Source organism: Culex quinquefasciatus, chromosome 3, assembly GCF_015732765.1.
Source record: "Culex quinquefasciatus strain JHB chromosome 3, VPISU_Cqui_1.0_pri_paternal, whole genome shotgun sequence".
Taxonomy (NCBI): Eukaryota; Metazoa; Arthropoda; class Insecta; order Diptera; family Culicidae; genus Culex; species Culex quinquefasciatus.
In genome coordinates this window covers 120,412,791-120,431,070 of record NC_051863.1, presented here as the reverse complement: position 1 = coordinate 120,431,070, position 18,280 = coordinate 120,412,791, and the positions used below count along the sequence as shown (strand labels likewise).

At 43.1% G+C, this 18,280-nt stretch overlaps 3 protein-coding genes across 5 annotated transcripts; 1 reads left to right on the top strand and 2 right to left on the bottom strand.

Annotated features, from left to right (window-relative positions):
• Positions 1–2,670: 2,670 nt before the first annotated feature.
• On the bottom strand, positions 2,671–4,343 carry LOC6045507 (solute carrier family 66 member 3). 2 transcript variants are annotated; one of them, XM_038265431.1, is made up of 5 exons: positions 4,178–4,343; positions 4,074–4,115; positions 3,349–3,895; positions 3,162–3,282; positions 2,691–3,092 (listed from the first exon to the last, which is right to left on the bottom strand). In XM_038265431.1, the coding sequence occupies exons 3-5, from the start codon at positions 3,739–3,741 to the stop codon at positions 2,965–2,967; spliced, it is 642 nt and encodes a 213-aa protein (XP_038121359.1). In that variant the 5' UTR covers positions 3,742–3,895; positions 4,074–4,115; positions 4,178–4,343; the 3' UTR covers positions 2,691–2,964. The 2 variants fall into 2 exon arrangements, with proteins under 2 accessions (XP_001862869.1, XP_038121359.1); XM_001862834.2 differs by lacking the exon at positions 4,074–4,115 and having other exon boundaries at positions 2,671–3,092.
• Positions 4,344–8,239: 3,896 nt separating this feature from the next.
• LOC6045506 (NF-X1-type zinc finger protein NFXL1) lies at positions 8,240–11,273 on the top strand. 2 transcript variants are annotated; one of them, XM_038258909.1, is made up of 3 exons: positions 8,240–8,399; positions 8,466–10,747; positions 10,811–11,273. In XM_038258909.1, exons 2-3 carry the CDS (start codon positions 8,483–8,485, stop codon positions 11,228–11,230), a joined length of 2,685 nt encoding a protein of 894 aa, XP_038114837.1. In that variant the 5' UTR covers positions 8,240–8,399; positions 8,466–8,482; the 3' UTR covers positions 11,231–11,273. The 2 variants fall into 2 exon arrangements, with proteins under 2 accessions (XP_038114837.1, XP_001862868.2); XM_001862833.2 differs by lacking the exon at positions 8,240–8,399 and having other exon boundaries at positions 8,406–10,747.
• On the bottom strand, positions 11,163–17,172 carry LOC6045505. The gene is made up of 5 exons (XM_038258912.1): positions 16,919–17,172; positions 16,575–16,860; positions 15,994–16,498; positions 11,524–11,811; positions 11,163–11,448 (listed from the first exon to the last, which is right to left on the bottom strand). The coding sequence occupies exons 1-5, from the start codon at positions 16,976–16,978 to the stop codon at positions 11,271–11,273; spliced, it is 1,317 nt and encodes a 438-aa protein (XP_038114840.1). The 5' UTR covers positions 16,979–17,172; the 3' UTR covers positions 11,163–11,270.
• Positions 17,173–18,280: the final 1,108 nt, after the last annotated feature.

Below are 18,280 nucleotides of genomic sequence, written 5' to 3'. Positions count from 1 at the left end.
CGTGCTTCTCGAGCGACGACTTCGACACGGTGCAAGCCCACCTGAAGAAAAACAAGGTGCAGTTCTACACGCACGGAAGGCGCAGTGCGAGACCGCACCGGGTAGTAATGCGAGGTCTCCCGAACGTGGAACCGGATTACATCAAGGAGCTGCTCAAGACGGAACATCAGCTGGACGTCTTGGCAGTACACGTCATCAGGCGGAAGCAGCAGCTTCCCGCCATCGATGAGACGCCTTTCATCGTGCTCTTCCCCAAGGGCACACCAGTTTGAAGGAGTTGAGTAGCAAGGTAAAGAAAGTGGGATCAGTCGTCGTCCGGTGGGTGGCCTACCGCAACAAAGAACCGCACGTGACCCAGTGCAAGAACTGCTTGCAGTTCGGTCACGGAACCAGTAACTGCCATCTCAAGCCAAGGTGCAGCAGCTGTGGGGATGTCCACAGCACGGAAAAGTGCAAAGCAGAAGAAACGCAAGCCAAGAAGTGTGTCAACTGCTCTGGATCCCACGAGGGTCTGGACCGCAGCTGTCCCAAACGTGCGCAGTTCATCCAGTCGAGGCAGCAGGCGTCCAAGCCGAAGCCGCCAGCATGGAAGGACAAACAGACTCCGGCAGGAGCCGCGTTCACCGCGGCAGATTTTCCTCCGCTACCTGGAGCGGTGCCGTCCGTCGGGACGGAAGATAAACATCCTCGTCCCGCAGGAAGAAGTCGAGAAAATACTGGCGCCGGCACCGCTATATACTTGTTGATACGCTATATACTTGTTGATAGTCTGCCTGTGTGGATCAATCGAACCGCGCACTGGACTCACAATCCAGAGGTTGCTGGTTCGAATCCCGGGGCGGACGCAAAAAATTCTAAGTGTAAATATAGGTATTCGGTGCCCTCTCCCCGTGCCCATACTTTCACACTTAGGAGACCCGGGAGGCGGAGTCTTGTCGCAAAAAGAACGATACACGCCTGTGGATCCGTTGACGAAACCGCAAGGTTTAAGAGGGCCACATTATAAGGTGTTACGTCGATTCCGTTTTTTTACTTGTTGATACTGCTTGAGACCGTTGAATCCACAGCATCTCCTTCAAGCATCACGTGAATATTTTTTTTTTTTTTGGTTAGTAGGATAAGGTATTGGCTTTTCGATGCCTCCCGAGCTACGACGCTATGGGGAGGACTTTCATAACAGACCCGTCGGCGAGCCTTCCGAGCAACGATGCTATGGGAAGGTCTTTCTGGTTAACACACAAACTCACTCACACACAGTTATTTTGCTCCACTATTAACTCAACGATCCAAATTGTCAGTGCGTCTTTCGATCATTATATAGAAATGGCTTTTTCACCGCAAAAAATAAAACCTTAATCGATAAATTTAAACACAATCCAACCGACGCCGTGCCTTCCGATCAACAATGATATAGAATGAAAATCACAAAAAATCACTTTTCACTCCGAATATTTTTTTACGACCACGCGCGCCCTTTGCCAATTATGCACTAATGACGCTGCATTTTCAGAGGGTAATCTTCTCCTCGCAGCACACAATTGTCGAATTGAACACACACAATTTTCCAGCAAAAAAATCTAAATCTAGCCAAAATCTCATAAATACCACTGATTACAAAACAACTCATTTACCTGTAAAAAAAGTCATGCTTGTGCTTCAACAGCTCACGAAAAGAATGCTCAACTTTTCCTGACCGCGTTCCTTACGATCTGCATACCGTACTTTTCAAATGTTTTTCATATTCTTTTGTTTTTTTAAAAGGTGATTTTAAATGAGGAAGATTTCGATAAAGTCATCTATGATTACAAGCACATGGGTAATGCTTATCTTCTTTTTAGAAGCCCGGATCTCAAATATTTTTAAATTAAATCTATATGAACTTGTGGGGGACCGGCTCCGTGGCTTAATGGTTACGGCTTCTGTCTCACAAGCAGAAGGTTCAGGGATCAAATCCCGGTCGGTACCTTTGAAATTTGGAATCATGAATTTGAACTTTGAATATGAACAAAAACGAAAATAAATCAGGTGGGATTCGAACTCACACCTTTGGATTGGTGGTCTGAGACGCTAAGCAGTCGGCCATCAGAAGGTTTACACTCTAGTAGTGAATTGATCCGTAGTGTTGAAACATGCTATCTTCTCATATTAAATTCGCGCTGATCCCTGATTTGCCTGCGGGGATTGGAAGTCTAAATATAGATCGAGTTTCCTTCAGATGCTTGCTTCTATGTTTAGGCGGGGCCGAACAATGCCCAGCGACCTCGGAAATGGACCGCAAGGAGCTCTGTCATTCTGAAACGGGTCGTTGGAAGCAGCGCGAGGGCTATCACCACCTAATACCCGGGACTGAGATAAGTTGTATCAGCATTCAGCATATACAAAGTCTGATACAAACTATACTTTCCCATAATTTCGCTACCGGTTACCGGGTATTGGATTGGACCACACACACACACACACACAAATCTATATGAACTTGTGGGGGAGGTGCTAACAACCGTTAGGTGAAATAAGGTAACGTTTTGTCTTTCGCTCAACAACACTTTTTGTTTAAACAAAACGATCCCAGTGATCAGCGTCAAATTCATACCGCCATAATTACTGGGTTTTTTTTTTTGGGGTTTCAAAGCGCTAGGGTTTTCAACAATAAATAATAAACGAACAAACCAATTTTAATTGGACTAGAAAGTGAATTAAAATGTCTTTATTCGCATTTTGTTCGCTGGTGCAACAATTTTAAACTTGCCGTTAGCAAAGTTCTTTACGTTAAAATATAAGTTTGAGTAGTGAATAGTATTGGGGAGAACTGCGTGTCGTAGTATATTAAGTGGCAAAGCTTGTTGTCGTTCTTTTTCTTGCTGTTGTGCTTCATTTCCGGCAGCGGCGACTGCCGAAGTATCTTTGTTCGAGCGTGGACTAGAGTTAGTACGGTTCTAGTAGTGACCTTGCCGGCGAACCAGCCTATTATTCCTGCTTTGGTTTCTTGTAGTACCAGGCGGCCAGGAAGACGGACGTGCTGAGTACGGTCGAGATGCCAAAGTTGGCCAGCAGCATGCGGTCGGCCGAATCCAGCAGGATCGTGTAGATGCGGGCTAGAAGGGGTGGAATTGATGCATTAAGAATTGGTTGAGGGTTGTTTTAGAGAAAAGGGTTTGGCTTACTGGAGTTGGTGAACGCCGAAATGCCCCACGTGATGAGGCTAACCGATTGGGAGTTCTTGGACTTGAGGATGGCCACGAGCTGCATGACCTTGCTGGTGGCTCCGACCGGAGTGGTGAGAGGCTGGAAGAAGTTGAAGTCAATCAGACTACTAATCATTGCTTACTTTTTCCAGCAATAAGAACCTACCACAAGCATCATCAGCAAGCTACTGGGGATGATACCGCTGGCGAAGCCGAAAAACACCCCGGCGTAGACGCCAGCCCAGATTAAGGCCCGCTTGCCGAGAAGATTCTCGTACTTTAGTACGACATAAACCAGCACGTACTCCTGAACGAGCAGGATCGGATACTCCATGTAGGAAAGGAACGCGTACCCGTTGGTGAAGTTGTACAGCATGGTCACCGTGTAGCTGCAGAGTTCCATAAGCAGTCCATTGATGGAGAGGCCGGTCGCGGACTTGAGTGTCTGCACCGTCCGGATCTGCGGGACCTTCGAGATGAGGCAGGAAGCGATCGTTACGATGGAAAGCAGATCCGCTATGATGTACAGGATGCCCCGGTCGTCCAGGAGGTCCGTCATCTTGGTAGATTATGTAAGTTCTCGGGTCACAAGCTACTTTTCCGAATTTTCCCGTGAGGCGTACGACACGTTAGTCTTTGTCGTCAAAACAATGCTCTGCTATCCGTCGACTCAATTTGAAGGGAATAGCATCATCAATCGGTTGGCAGGCTGACTGTAAAAATAGAATGAAACCCAACAAAAAATTACCAAATCTGAAAAGATGAACAGGTTGACGATTCCACTTTTCACAGCGTAATTCGCAAACAACAATTGCACCAAAAAGATAGTAAAAATAACAACCCAAGGTAGATGTCTCTTTTTAGAAATTTTTAAAGTTCAACTATTGTGACCTTGTAAACGCATCTCTCTGCTTGTGAAATGGCACCAACTTCCTACGTAGATTAGCGCCTCAATTAGAGTTCAAACACTAAAACCCAATTCAGCAAAGACTTACCAATCTCTCTCCTGCTATGCTGCTGATAGAACGTAGAATTTTCGTGTTGATAACCGTCGGACGGTCGGTTGGACTGCCAAAATTAACCAACACACCTGCGACCGCGCAAATTATGATTCCGTCATCGTCGTCAGCTGCTGCAGCTGTAGAGACTTGTTAATTTGGAGGGTTTGTGAATGTGCTGTGGAGGTATTGGTGAATGAATGGTTGAAAGAATAGAAACAAACACAGTGATATCAAGCCGCTGATGTTATGAATGAAGGGTTTGGAAAATGAGGCGTTGGCAGGCGATAAGCTAATAAGAACACAATTTGGTATTCGGCTGGGCACTGTGTTTTAAAAAATGATTTAAAGAATTTTTGCTTGAAAAATTCACTGATTGAAATTGAATTTGGATAAAAATTTGAAAATAACTTAACAAGCTTAAAAAGCATTTTTTACAGCAAGATTTAAAAACACCTTTCAATTCACCAGCTTTTTTGATTAAGTAGTTTGTGATTATTGGAATGTTCTTTTGCTGACGTTACGAAAAGTTCAACTTTTTAAATACAGAGAAACCTCTTTTTACCAGGTGGCGTTACGCTTTTTATTTCGTCGATTTCTCTAAAACCATACAATATTTTTGCAATCTTCAATATTTTTGCTTTCTTCAAAAGATCTGAATAAAACCTACAAATTGCTTTTAAAAGATTGCAAAAATGTTGCTTCGTTTCAGAAAAAAATCGACAAAATATAAAAACGTAACAAACCGCGTAAAAAGAGGTTTCACTGTACAACTTTTTTTTTGCGCTTTGCGACATTGTGGAAAGTTGTACTTTTGCAACAAGTTGCAGAAAGAAGATTTTTTCAGCACGAGTTGTACATTTATCCAACAAGGTTTACCGAGCGTGTTTTAAGTAAATTCACCGCAAAAAAAAAATAAATAGATATTGTCGACTCTCTGGCTGTCGATCTTCTCGATGCATTCAATAACGATAACGAGAAAGTTAAAAAATACGACGAGTGCTGAAAAATTGAGTTTTGCAAAAATTTACCTATTTTTGCACTGCCGCCCAAATCAAGTCAGTCCCATATGTAATTTCGTCAATTTTCAGTTAATGATGTAGTCGGGCTCAAAATCATCTGAACTATCAGAAAAAAAACCAATAAAATTTAGTAGTTTATTCTAAAAAACCGTAGAAAATTCACTTTTTCGAAAAATTCTGACACGTAACCTTATGGGGTATTTCCATATAAGCGAGCGGCAAAAAATATTTTTTTGCTTTTGTTGTTTGTACTTAGTATAATGAAAACAAATGAAATTTGATATTTTTCCAAAAAAAAGTTTAATTTTCGATTTTTTCATATATTTGAGGCCAGTGGTGAATTTTAATATTCTTGCTCTGTCTATTTGATGCATGGAATGGCGGTTTATGCTATGTTAAAGTTTCTGATTTACGTTCAATCTCCCTCCCCTTTTTCTTGAGTTAAAATCCACCTCTCTTTGAATAGGAATTTCTAATTTTATTAAACGTACCTAAGTGCCAACAAAATCATGAATATCAAATCAATTTCAAAACATGCATAGCAGGTACGTCATTTCTGCCTCCGCAGGTAAATAATGTGATTTTAACCAAGCGTATACGCGAAATCATTAATTTCGTTGCATGAATCAAAATGTTAAAAATGGCATATAACTCAAAAAGTGCACATAAGTGCACTTTGAAATTTGGAGACAAGTTAGGACATGGTTCAAATTTTAAGCTGCAAAATTTTCAGATCGCACAAATGCACACAAAAAAAGTACTTCATTAACAAAGTTGAAAAAAACTAAATTTTGAATAAAAATCCATCTTTTTTGATTTTTATTATTTATTTTAGCCTGTAATTTTTTTTTTAGCCTGTAAAACAACATTTGATTTTAATTTTACTAACTTTTGATTCTCTTATCTCTCAAAGCATTTTCACTCTTTTCTATCAATTAATAATGCTGTAACAAACTTTGTTTTGTTTTTTTTTTCCTTAAAAATATTTTTTTCCTTAATGTACTAGTAATATCAAGTCTATTTATCATTCGCCTAATCTTTTTTTGATTTTATTGCGAATTTATTTATTTGAATAATTCTTTATCTGTCCTATAAATTATCATTACTATAATCTAAGCTTGTTTTGTATCTCTATTTATTAACTATTGTCTAATTTTACATCTAATACATCTAGCTTCTCATTTTTATTCTTCAAAATACGCTCATCATTCTCTTACTATTGATACTTGATTTTTATTAAATAAATTCTCTTTTACTGTCAATTGTTTTCAATCTTCACCCTTTTTTCAAACAAGTGAGGTTTGAGCCCTTACTCAATTTATGGAATGGTTAAAGGATTAACACAAATATTACTATTGTATTTTTGGTGAACTTTTTAACATGCTTAGGACCAAAAATTGTAACAAAACACCGCGACAAAAGAAATAGCAACAGATAAACAGACTCAACAATAGGGAAGATTTCAGCAGAAAACAATACACAGTAAATAACAATAAGTTTTTGAATTCAAACTAAAAATAAAACAGTTTTTGCATTAATGAAAGTTGATAGGCACACTATAAATGGTTAGGCGCTTATACTTACATCAAACCCTACGTAATGTACCACCCCCGGCCGAGTTAAAATGCGTAACCGGAAAAGAAGGTGTGCATGCCTGGCACGAACACTCAAAGCGTGTTCTAGCGTGCTGTTCGTACTGACTCAGAGCAAGGGTGAGATGTAGGTGTAAGGGCAGTGCGTGTTCGTCGGGAACCTAGTGCATAAGATCGGTCAAGGCCCGTTCTTACACTGAAAATTGCGAATTGCGAACATTAAAAATATACTGATAAGTCCAGCCCATAGCACTACTGCTCGGCTGGCACGCGTTCGATAAAAAAAAACATTTTAAATAATCAATTATCTATCTTTCCGCAGCCGGCTGCCTAAGATTTATAATTTTCAACCGATAAACAAAATGCTCATGGTCACATCCGTCACATCACTGCCACTCGTGAATCCTGACCTCATACCCATCTACTAACCCCCTCAAAACTCATGTGATACTTTGGTGGAGATGCAGTCGATTGGGCGGTCTCTATCACTCAAGTATCGGACTAACATTCCCATCCACTTCCCCGTGACCCTACCACTGGTCGTGGCCGGCGCCGGTATTGAACAGCATGATAGGGGCCTTTGAGAAGTTGCGAAGCGAGGAAAGATAGCTCCCACTCATCTTCCACGGCTCGTGGATGTAACTTCTGGAGGTCCTGGTCAATAACGGAGTAGCAGCTGCGGGTGGGCACCTATGCCTATGCTTAATGATGCAGTTTGGTTCAAAATCTTGTAAACTATCAGAAAACCCAATAAAATGTAGCACTTTGTTCTAGAAAGCCGGAGAAAATCCACTTTTCGTGAAATTCTAACACGTAGCCTTATGGGCGGGACAACTTTGACACGCGTTTTTCTCGGCTTGCTGTTTTTACATATGGGACGGACACAATTAGAGCGGAAGAAGTGCAATTCCGTCGTGAAACTGCTTACTTTTACTGTCTTGGTCGATTGACAAAATGGCCTACTTTTCTGTACCAAAAATAACAGAAGGGAAAATTAACCTTTCAATGTCAGTGCTAAAAGTTATACTGGCTATAATAATTGTCCATAAAAAAACTTTTTTGTATGGAGCGTGGACAATCAAATTGATGACAAAAAAAAAAAACTTGGCAAAAATAACTTTAAGTCTAGATAATCAGTTTCATACATTCATACATTTTATAAATTGTAATCAACTTTCAAGACTGCTCAGTAGATACCATGGAGATATTCCCATAATACTCTGAAAAAAGTAGAGCATCAACGCTTCCCTTCTTCCTAATCCCTTTCCTTGTCCCTGGTGCGCGGTGGAGATGGGAGCGGTCGGCAATGGACGGCTGCCATGGTGGTGAGAATCTGGTTCAGGTGGAATTGGTTCTACCTATTACCAATTATCGATTTCCAGGCAACTTGGGCTTGGGATTAGAGTCTAATCTAGTCTGCAATCCGCTAAAATCCGAGGAGACTGTGAAAACGAAGCGAAGCAAAATTTTAAAACTGCTCAGTGAATAGCTCACAAAGCTATCTTCAGAGAGCTTCTTTATCGATTCTCGCGTGCAGTGGAAAAACGTCACCCAACTCGCAGGAACGCCGACAAAGAACCACGTCAGAAAGCGAAACGCCAAACGGTAAAGGAAAATCTCCACGCAAAATTTTGCACGCAATCAGCAGCTCATAAAGTTCCTCAATTCTAGCCAAAAAGCCAGCGGAAATGTCCACCCGAAACCGTCACCACCACAAAGGCAACGCGCAACCGGCCAACCCGTGGAATCGGGGAAACAACGCGGGGTCGACGGATGGCCAGCAGCAGCCAAAGGTGAAAAACGTCAAAACACCGGCTAACAGCGGTGGCCCATCGAGTTCGCTGAAAAAGTCCGAGGAAAAGTTCGCTCAGGCCCACCAGAAGAACCTGGAAGCGGCCAAAAAGTACGCCGCCCAGCAGTCGTACGAGTCCAGCGAGGATGAGGATGAGCGGGGTGGAAGTGATGGCCCGACGCAGGACATTTTGGGATCCGTGCTGAAGAACTACGGAGGCGGTGGTGGGGATATTGGCAAGACCCAGGAGTACCTGCAGAACCTGCTGGAGTCCCGTTCGGCGGTTTGTTTGATCTGCATTGGCACGGTGAAGCGGGCGGACTCGATCTGGTCCTGCAAGAGTTGCTACACGTTCTTTCATCTGCTGTGCATTCAACGGTGGGCGAACGATAGCATTTCGCAGAAGCGAATCTCCCACGAACAGCAGGAAGGTTACTACAACAGTCGGGGCGAGTACATCCCGAAGCCGGCACTGTCGGTGCACTGGGACTGTCCGAAGTGCCGCAAGGAGTACGAACCGGTGGACATTCCGCGCCACTACGAGTGCTTTTGCGCCAAGGAGTTGAACCCGGCAAATCACCTCTGGTTGATACCGCACTCGTGCGGCGAGACTTGCCGGAAGCGGCTCGTGCCGGACTGCGGTCACAACTGTGTCCTGCTGTGCCATCCGGGACCGTGTCCGCCGTGTCCGCAGACGGTCGTCGTGTCGTGCCAGTCGAACGCGAAAACGATTCGTTGCTCGCAGCGATCCTGGACCTGTCTGAAGACGTGCAAGCTCAAACGGAACTGCGGAATCCACGAGTGTGGCGGTGTATGCCACGCGGCGTCGGAGTGTCCACCGTGTACGAGCCGAAGCAAACAGAAATGTGCGTGCGGTTCACGAACCAAAGAGGTGAACTGTTCCGAGTCGCGTTGGTCCTGCGGGAAGGTTTGCGGCAAGAAGTACGCGTGCGGATTGCACAGCTGCGAAAAAGTTTGCCACGAAGGTGACTGCGGCGAGTGTCCGTTGGGATTGCCTAGGACTTGTCCTTGTGGCAAAACTAGCTCCGTCGCGTCTTGCTCCGAGGACATTGGAACGTGCGGAGATACTTGCCAAAAGTACCTGGAATGTGAACAGCATCGCTGCAGCGAACGGTGTCACTTGGGGAAATGTGGCCAATGCTTGGAACTGGTTCGCAAGGCCTGCCGCTGTGGTTCCTTGAGCAAGGAAGTTGCTTGCCACAAAGTGCTCAATTGTGACCTGAAGTGCAAGAACGTACGAAGCTGCGGCAAACATCCCTGTAACCGTAAGTGCTGCGACAGCCAATGTCCTCCGTGTGATAAAGTTTGCGGGAAAACGCTGCCTTGCGGCAAGCACAAGTGCAATTCACTCTGCCACCACGGACCGTGTTATCCCTGCAACCAGAAAGCAACCGTCAAGTGCAGGTGTACGGGCACGACCCAGGAGGTTCCGTGCGGCCGCGAGAAGAAAATCGGCGCTCCAAAATGCCGACTTCCCTGTCGAATCCACTCCAAGTGTCACCACACGAACCCGCACCACTGCCACCAGGGCGACTGTCCGCCGTGCCAGAAGATCTGTGAACTCCCCAACGATACCACCAACTGCGCCCATCCCTGCGCGGCCAAGTGCCACGACGCGGTCCGCGTAGTCACCAAAGACAAAAACTTCAAACCCGTCGGTCCGTGGGACGTTCCAATGGAAATCGTCGAGATTAAGCAGTTGCCGCACCCTCAATGTCAGGTCCCAGTCCCCGTGACCTGCATCGGAGGTCACGAAACGGCGCAGTGGCCTTGTTACAACTCTAAACCGGCGTCCTGTGGGCGCGAATGTGGTCGCGCTTTAAAATGCGGCGTCCACACCTGTCCCCTCCAGTGTCACGCCTTCAAGAAACGCGACACAACCGAAGAAGACCCGAGGTGCCAGTCTTGCACGGCGGGTTGCATCATCCCGCGTCCCGCCGGGTGTTCCCATCCGTGCAAGCGACCGTGTCATCCGCCACCGTGCAATCCCTGCCAGGCGCCGACAAAGGTGGCCTGCCACTGCGGACTGACGCAGATCTTCTACAAGTGTCATGAGTTTTACAGCAGCGACAAGACGGAGCAGGAGTTGGTGGCGTTCCGCGAGGGGATTCTGAGCTGCGGGCAAAAATGTATCAAAAATGTAAGTTTTATAAATGTTAAAAACAGGAACATGATAAAAACAACAATTCTTCCTACCTCGCAGTTCCCCTGTGGCCATCGCTGCAACTCGACGTGCCACTCCGGCGACTGTCCGAACCCGGAAGCGTGCACCAAAAAGGTGAAAATCACCTGCGAATGCCGCCACCGGAGGCTGGAGGTGGCCTGCAGTGCGGCCCGCACCAACCCCCGGTCACTGGAGTGCGACGAAAGCTGCAAATCCGTAAAGGCCGCCAAGGAGCAGGTGCTGACCGAGCGCGAGCGCGCCCAAAAGGAGCAGGAGGAGGCAGAAAATCAACGCGAGTTGGAGGAGTATGAGAGAAAAGTAGGCGGCCGCAAGAAGCACCGCGAACGTAAACGAGTTCAGGTGGAGGAGACCAAAGAAAGTAACTGGATGGTGATGGTGGCCGTTCCGGTCGGAGTGCTAGTGCTTGCCATGATTGTTTATTTCACTTTGTTGCGTTAAGCGGTTTTATTAATTTGAATTACATGACTCATCTTGCAAGTCACTTGTTCTTTTTGCTCTGCTTGCTGCCCACCAACGGTTGCTGCTGGCCGGATTTGTCCTTCCGAACGAGGTCGTAAATTTCGAACCGAACGTCGTAATCGAAGTGGATCGACCGGAAGACCATCAACGCGACGAAGCTAATCAGCATCATTACCAGCACGTACTCGGCGCGATTCCTGCAAGCAACCCAAGAAAGAAAGCCCTCAATCAACGCACAATCCTCTAAACCTTCGCAAAAGCAAGCAACTCACTCGAACGGTGTCCCGCAGATTGTGTACCAGTAGGAACCCTCGCGCGGAGCCCGGTCCAAACAGTGGAAATCAAAGTACTTTTCGTCGTAGTCCTCGGCGCACAGGTAAGTTCGTTTATCCAGCGTTTTGAGCACCGTGTGAACGGGCGTCCTGGCCGTACAGTCACCGATGGGTTCGTGCAAACCGGCTGCCACCACGTCCTCCGGGTTGAGAAAGATGACCATCGCGAAAAAGGTAGAGTAGTGCAGCACCAGGTGGGTCATCAGGGCGCGGCCCATTGTGTCGAGTCTGTAAGAAGAAGGGAATTTAGAAAAAAAAAATTGTTTAGTTTCGACTGTCTTTAACGGAATTCATTCGTATTTAAAATTTTACCAAATTTGAGTCATACATTTGTATTTTTGTAGTTAATAAAAATATGAATGTTTCTATTTTCAAACGGATAGGTTTCTTGGTCTCGTTTTGATGTAATTTAAAATGTCAAAGAAGTTAAAAATGCTGTGGACATGTCGAATGTCGAGAGTGGTAAGAAAACGCAAGCTGAAAGTTGGCCAATTTTGTGCATTTTTGGTACTAGAAGTGTTGGTAGAGTAAACAAAAAGATCGACTGCTTAGTAACGGTGTCAAAGAAAGAGTGAGGTCTTATTCACAAACTAAATCATAGTTTACTAAGTAAACTAGTGTTCAATTGTCATTTTAACAAGAAGTTGACGTCGACATTTGGGAAGACCAAAAATCTTTTAAGCCAAATATTTTGAAAAATTGATTAACGTCATAATTCAAATTCCCGGGCGCTTCGAAACCCGGACACCTCATCTTGTTTTAACAATTATTTGGATATAAATTTGCATTGTGAATGTCCAAACTGTGTTATTTGATGAATTCTAACGTCAACTTTTATTTAAAGTTTTTTGACATTAGTCAAAACAATTTAATAAATTAAAATTATAAGATAACCAATGCGAAACATTTCACTGAAATATTTCCTCATCAAGAACGCAAGAAGGCAAAGCCGATCTTTATGGTTTTGATTTCCATAAATTCTAGCAAATTTTTATATAAAATATCGATTGATTTGATGTTAACAGAGCAATTCTCTACCAAACCCGGAAATGGATTTTATTTGTATTTTTTTATTTGACTCACAAAAGTGTGGGCCTTCCCTATGACAAAATAAACTATTTTGTGTGATTGGTTCATCCATACAAGTCTCCATACAATTTTGGTTGCTGTCCATACAAAAATGGTATGTAAATATTCAAACAGTTGTAACTTTTGAGTGAATTTTCTGATCAATTTGGTGTCTTCGGCAATGTTGGACTTTTGAGAAAAAAATAATAACACGGAAAAAAAATTAGGAGACAAAAATCCGCAACTTTTGAGCCATAGAGAAACATGGTCAAAAAATCTGCCGCCGAGTTATGAATTTTTGAAAAAAAGTGATTTTTGGAAAAAATCGAAGTTTCATGCAAAAACAAGTTTGACATTATTTTTTAATGCAAAATTGTATTTGCAATCGAAAAATAGGGGAAATATGCCCATTTTAAGCCTAATAAGCGGTCGTGTTTTAATGATACTGGATAATCTGGATTGATCCTTGAAATTCACTAAAATCTAGTACACCAACGAGTAGAGCAACTTTTTGTGAACGTTTCTGTTTATTTTCAGTTGTCCTAAAAGTTGTTCTATTCCTTTTACAAGCATTTTAAAAAAATATTTCCAAAATGCATTCTAATCAATCGAGTTCTTCTTTTTTTCCAGTGCTCTTTTGGGTCTAAGTGACGAATGACCTCTCAAGGTTAAAGTCACGTTAATAAAATAAACAACAACAACTTTTGGGTCTGCTTAGTGCTGCCAAAATGGATGAAATTTTAAGCGAACACTCACGAAAAGTAGCATTCATAGCGAAAGTTTCCTGGCAGCACTAAGCAGTTGGTGGTGTTGGTGGCCACCCTTTGTTCTTTATTTGCCTTCGCTCCTCGCTCGGTTTTCTTCGGCCTTCGATTGGAATGTGTAGTCAAAATTGAAACGTCAAAAGACTTAGCGCGTTTGTTTTTTTGATGGTGCTTGCTAATTATTTACATTTTTCGGGATTTTTTTTCAAGTGAGTGACTAAGTAATGGTCAAAAGAACATGTTACCGGTAGTTGGAAGCAATTTTATATCTTAAGCGCTTTGAAATCGTTAGCGCAAGTGAAAAGATATTGATGCCGACTTTCGTTAAGCAGTTATCCTCTGGACTTACGTGTGGATGTGTGTGCCACCAAAATGACGAGAAATGGTCTTGCAAAATAGAAACAATGATCAAAAGTGCATTAAATTTGATCTTTGCGGCCAGAAAATGGCATAAATTTGCGTGCTTACTCGAGTTTATAGCCTAAATAGTATTTTTGGAGCTTAAATCGAGCATCAAACTCTCCATATGACGAAGATAGGTGTTTGATTAGAAAGGGTATATTTCCCCTACTTTAAAGATTTTTTGATTAAGGGCTCCGTTTCCAAAATATAGCCACCGAAAGTTTGATTTTAGCGAAATATTTGCAGTTTTTCAATTTTTAAAAATAGTCATCTATAATAAAAATGATATGCTACTAAGTATCCGGATTTCGAATCATGACGTTATTCAATATTGGCAAATTTCAAAAATTATTTCAGATGGGACAAGCAAACTTGCGGTTGATAATCCGTTTTTTTTTAAACAAAGTGGTAAATATTATCAGTGCAGCTTAAAGAAACACAACAAACGAAGCTATTCCCAAATCTAACTCGAAATCGACAAAAATGCATATGGGACATTTTTGCGAACATGGGCAGTCTAGAGTTTTTTAACTTTTAAATGGTTCTATTTGCTATTGTTCTTATATGTTTATAGGACCCATTAAAAAAAACTCTAGACTTAATCTTCTCAATTTAAACCAAAATCTCTTTTTTGAATAACTTTTGACGTACTTTCAAAAAAAAATCAAACCATCCACATTAACGACCCCCGGGTCTTTTGTGGTCTCTATTGCAAGTTTCTGCTCGAACCAAGGAGTCCGAAGGCTTGAATGGGGAGAGCACACAAACCTCTTTCTACTCCAAGGAACCTTCCACCCCAGTGTTTGAACTGACGACCTTCGGATTGCGAGTCCAACCGCCGCCAGCGATTCCACCGGAGTAGGCTTGGTTTGGTGTGTTGTTTGTACTTATGGCATGGAGATGACTCCTATTAGGTTTTACAGCGTGACGTCACGAGTGCACACGCACACACATTTTTACTGAGACACACGTGCAAAAAATGTAAACAGTGCAGCCAAGCTGTCAAATTTCTAACCTCAAAACCAAGTCGGCGTAAAACCTAATACCTTGGAATGACTTAACGGCCTAACAACAAACCAAGGCCGGGACCGACATTTTTACTTCCTCATCCGATGGAAGGTTGTTGCAGATGGGAATCGAACCCATAATCATCCGTTTACAAAGCGGACAGCGTAACCATTCGGCCACGCACTGCCGGCTGCCGGCTGACGTACTTTAAGTAACTCTATAATTTCCCCCGACTATAACGAATGATCATGTACAAGTAGAGTAGTACGGGGCAAAAGTGCGCACCAGCCTTTTTAATAGTTAATTTTAACCCAAAAATGTCATATTTGGGTTTTCGACTTGTTTTAGGGTCAATTTTATGTATTTACAAAAATAAAGTGAAAAAACTGAAGTTTCTGAAAGTTATTGGCAAAAGTCACTTTTGGGCAATTTTGATCTAATATTTGAAGTAAGGTTTACAAAACTTCAGGTTCCAGAAACCTTTGAAACCATTTAACTATTGTTTAGCCTAGCCTACCTTGATAATCCTTAAAGAATTTTTGAAATTCGTCTTCTTCTAATTTTTTACCATTATTTTTCTAAAAATAAATTTGCGGGACAAAGGTGCGCACCAAAATTTCCATACATTTTTGTATGAAAAAAAAAACTCAAAAACATTTTATAACTTTTATTTCTGATGTTATTGAATCACCAAAAAATAGTGTTTCTGCCAAAATAGGACCAACAAATAATAACTTCATAGTTGAAATAAGCCAATTGATCATAAAATTATCTTGATTGAGGGTAAATAACAACCGCCCATTGAAAAAAATAACTAAAAAATCTAAAAACTAAAAATAATTTTGACCGACACTTACTAAACAGACGATGACTCCAAAAATATTGATCGGACCAACTTCATATTTTGAGCACTTAATCTTGAGATAGTTTCTTAATTATACCCCAAATTTTATCCAAATTCATTCACAACAACAAAAGTTTCAGGGGTTTGAATTTTAGAGCGCCAAAGGCGCGATGTCATATACTTTCGACCAAAAAAAAACCTTACGAACTGGCCAAAAGTATAATGACATTCGAGACATTGCACATCAACTCTCGGATGGCATGTACTGTTGGTACCTATTGAGCTTTAAAATTTGTTAGGGATAAACTAAAATTGTCTACTTACTTTTCCGGCAACCGGCGGTTGCTCTTGCGGTCAAACTTCCACAGCGTCGTCAGGAACACAAACAGCAACGTCACGGCCGTCACCTCACCGGGCACGCCGAAGAAGTCATGAAACGGATGGTACAACGGAATAAACAACAGCGCCCCTCCCGGGAAGGAGAAAAGCGCGGCCACCATCACCGCGGCCAGCTCCGCCTTCAGCGATCCAGCCTGCCAGCGGTCCAACTTGCGCCGATCGATCCATTTGCGCACGTTGTGGAACCAAAACGAGAACGCAAAGGCAAAGGTCGCGTGGAAATAGTACGAGTTCCACGGAACCCAGTAGTGGCGATCCGCGATGTTCGGATCGGTGTCGTGCCACGTCCAGTGGACAAACTTGACGCTGACGATGTCGTACGGCATGTCAATCAGGACCACCAGCAGACCGGCGGCCATGTGTTCCGACCAGCGGCATTTCAGGTGCAGCTTCGATACGGCCCAGTGCGCCTGGTAGTAGAACACCGGGTCTGTAAGAGTAGAGATTAGCTATAATCCATCAAATTCGGTTCAACAAGCGCAGAGGCACAGGTGCGTTGAACTCACAGAGAAAGATAATGTACAGGGGCAGCCGGTGGCCGATGAAATCGATTGGTGTTTTAGAGTGCCAAAAGTTATCGATGCTCGGCACAAAGTAGGAGATAAGTTCGACGACCAGCCCGTGGCACAGTGCACCCAGGAACAGGTACGGCCAGCGACCACCCCGCTTGAAGGCGTGAATCAGGCAGAGCAGCGCACCCAGCAGAAAGGCCGCCTGACACCAGATGTAGCTTGGATGGGCCCGGTACAGCTCGACCGGGTCCTGGAAGTTGACGAGCCATGGCGGGAAGGTCTGCAAGAAGAGAGATGTTTATCGAGGCTCTGCAAGTACATTCGATAAACATACTGACCTGCTCGACTTCGGCGAGGGTTTTCTCGATGCCGAACGTGCTCAAATTGTGGTGATTCATGTTGATGAACCCTCAGCAACCACCGGTTAAGCGCGCTATTCAACAGGCACACCAAGAAAGAATGCCGGGTCGTACGCGTTTAAAAGGTGAGTTGTTTTGATTGTTAGCTTTTATCGCCAAATGTTGGGACGATGGAACGAATACTAAGATCGCGGCGTGAGTAGACATATTGAAATTTTGATAGAATTAAAAGATAGAGAGGGTGGCAGTCCATTGATAATAAGTGTCACAAATACGGCAGTACCAGACGTCCCCTACAAGCTCCAAGTCGAATCGCGTTGATATTTTTTGAAAGGTCAATAAACCAAATTTCCAGTTTTTGCTTTTTGGGTGTTTTTGAAACCGCCTTGAGTCAGGGGTGTTAAAAACACCAAAAAGCAAAAACTGAAAATTTGGTTTATTGGACCTTTTCAAAAAAAACTCCAGATTTGATTTTTTATTTGAGTTTAAAAAATGTGCCATTTTTTCACTAAAATGCCAATGACTCCCTTTATACTTAACCTGTTGGGATTCTTTGGCATGCATTTTGTTGCAATTCCATACCCTTTCAGATGCATTTTGATTTTTTTAATTTAATTGAATTTTACAGCCTTTTATTAAAGTTACAGCATTTGAAAGGTTTTTTTACATTTTTAAGCCTTCAAACTTTGTGTCCCGATTTGTCCCTCTTCCCCTTGACCTAAAGTGCCCATTATTAGCCCAAATGCTAGTTTTAGCGGTATACGCACTTCGGAAGGAACCGGTCAAGAAAAAAATCAAATGGGTAGCAGCGGCAGCGCAAGCAAGTCAGAGAGGGAGAGCCCCAAGCAATCGCTCCCTCTCCTTTGTTCTGCTGTTCGTAAAGCTGTTTCTTGACCCCTTTCCTTCCGATCTGCATACAAGCCTTTTATATGCACAAACAACCCAAAAAAAGTTTTCAGGCAGATTTGTGAGGTCGATGCGAGATGGGTATGCTTTGCTCGGGAGTCCTGTTAAATATACCATTGTTGTTCTTTATTCAAGGAGCTATTAGACTATGGCAAACAAATAAACAAACAAACTTGCACTTTTTTGTGTTGGTCAGTTTGCTGCCAAACTCGCAAACATAGTATGCAAATTGACGTTTCTGCAAACAAATGCAGGCAAAATGTCAAACTGTCAAAAAGTTTGTTTGTTTGCGAGTTTGTTTGTTTGTTTGTTTTTGACCGTCTAAAACGTCATTTAATCAATACCAATGGGTAATTCTCTACCAACTCACGAAATCGGGAAAAGTTGCCCCGACCCCTTTTCGATTTGCTTTTGTCCCTGATCACGATTCCGAGG

Bases quoted from the DNA above. Each gene is read 5' to 3' on its own strand.
- LOC6045507 (XM_001862834.2), bottom strand. From the start codon at position 3,741: ATGACGGACCTCCTGGACGACCGGGGCATCCTGTACATCATAGCGGAT. The intron at 3,283-3,348 runs GTAGGTTCTTAT...AACTTCTTCCAG, and splicing joins GCTTGCTGATGATGCTTGTG to CCTCTCACCACTCCGGTCGG. The intron at 3,093-3,161 runs GTAAGCCAAACC...CACCCCTTCTAG, and splicing joins TTCGGCGTTCACCAACTCCA to CCCGCATCTACACGATCCTG.
- LOC6045506 (XM_038258909.1), top strand. From the start codon at position 8,483: ATGTCCACCCGAAACCGTCACCACCACAAAGGCAACGCGCAACCGGCC. The intron at 10,748-10,810 runs GTAAGTTTTATA...CCTACCTCGCAG, and splicing joins GGCAAAAATGTATCAAAAAT to TTCCCCTGTGGCCATCGCTG.
- LOC6045505 (XM_038258912.1), bottom strand. From the start codon at position 16,978: ATGAATCACCACAATTTGAGCACGTTCGGCATCGAGAAAACCCTCGCC. The intron at 16,499-16,574 runs GTGAGTTCAACG...CTACTCTTACAG, and splicing joins CCTGTACATTATCTTTCTCT to ACCCGGTGTTCTACTACCAG. The intron at 11,812-15,993 runs GTAAGTAGACAA...TTCTTCTTACAG, and splicing joins AACCGCCGGTTGCCGGAAAA to ACTCGACACAATGGGCCGCG.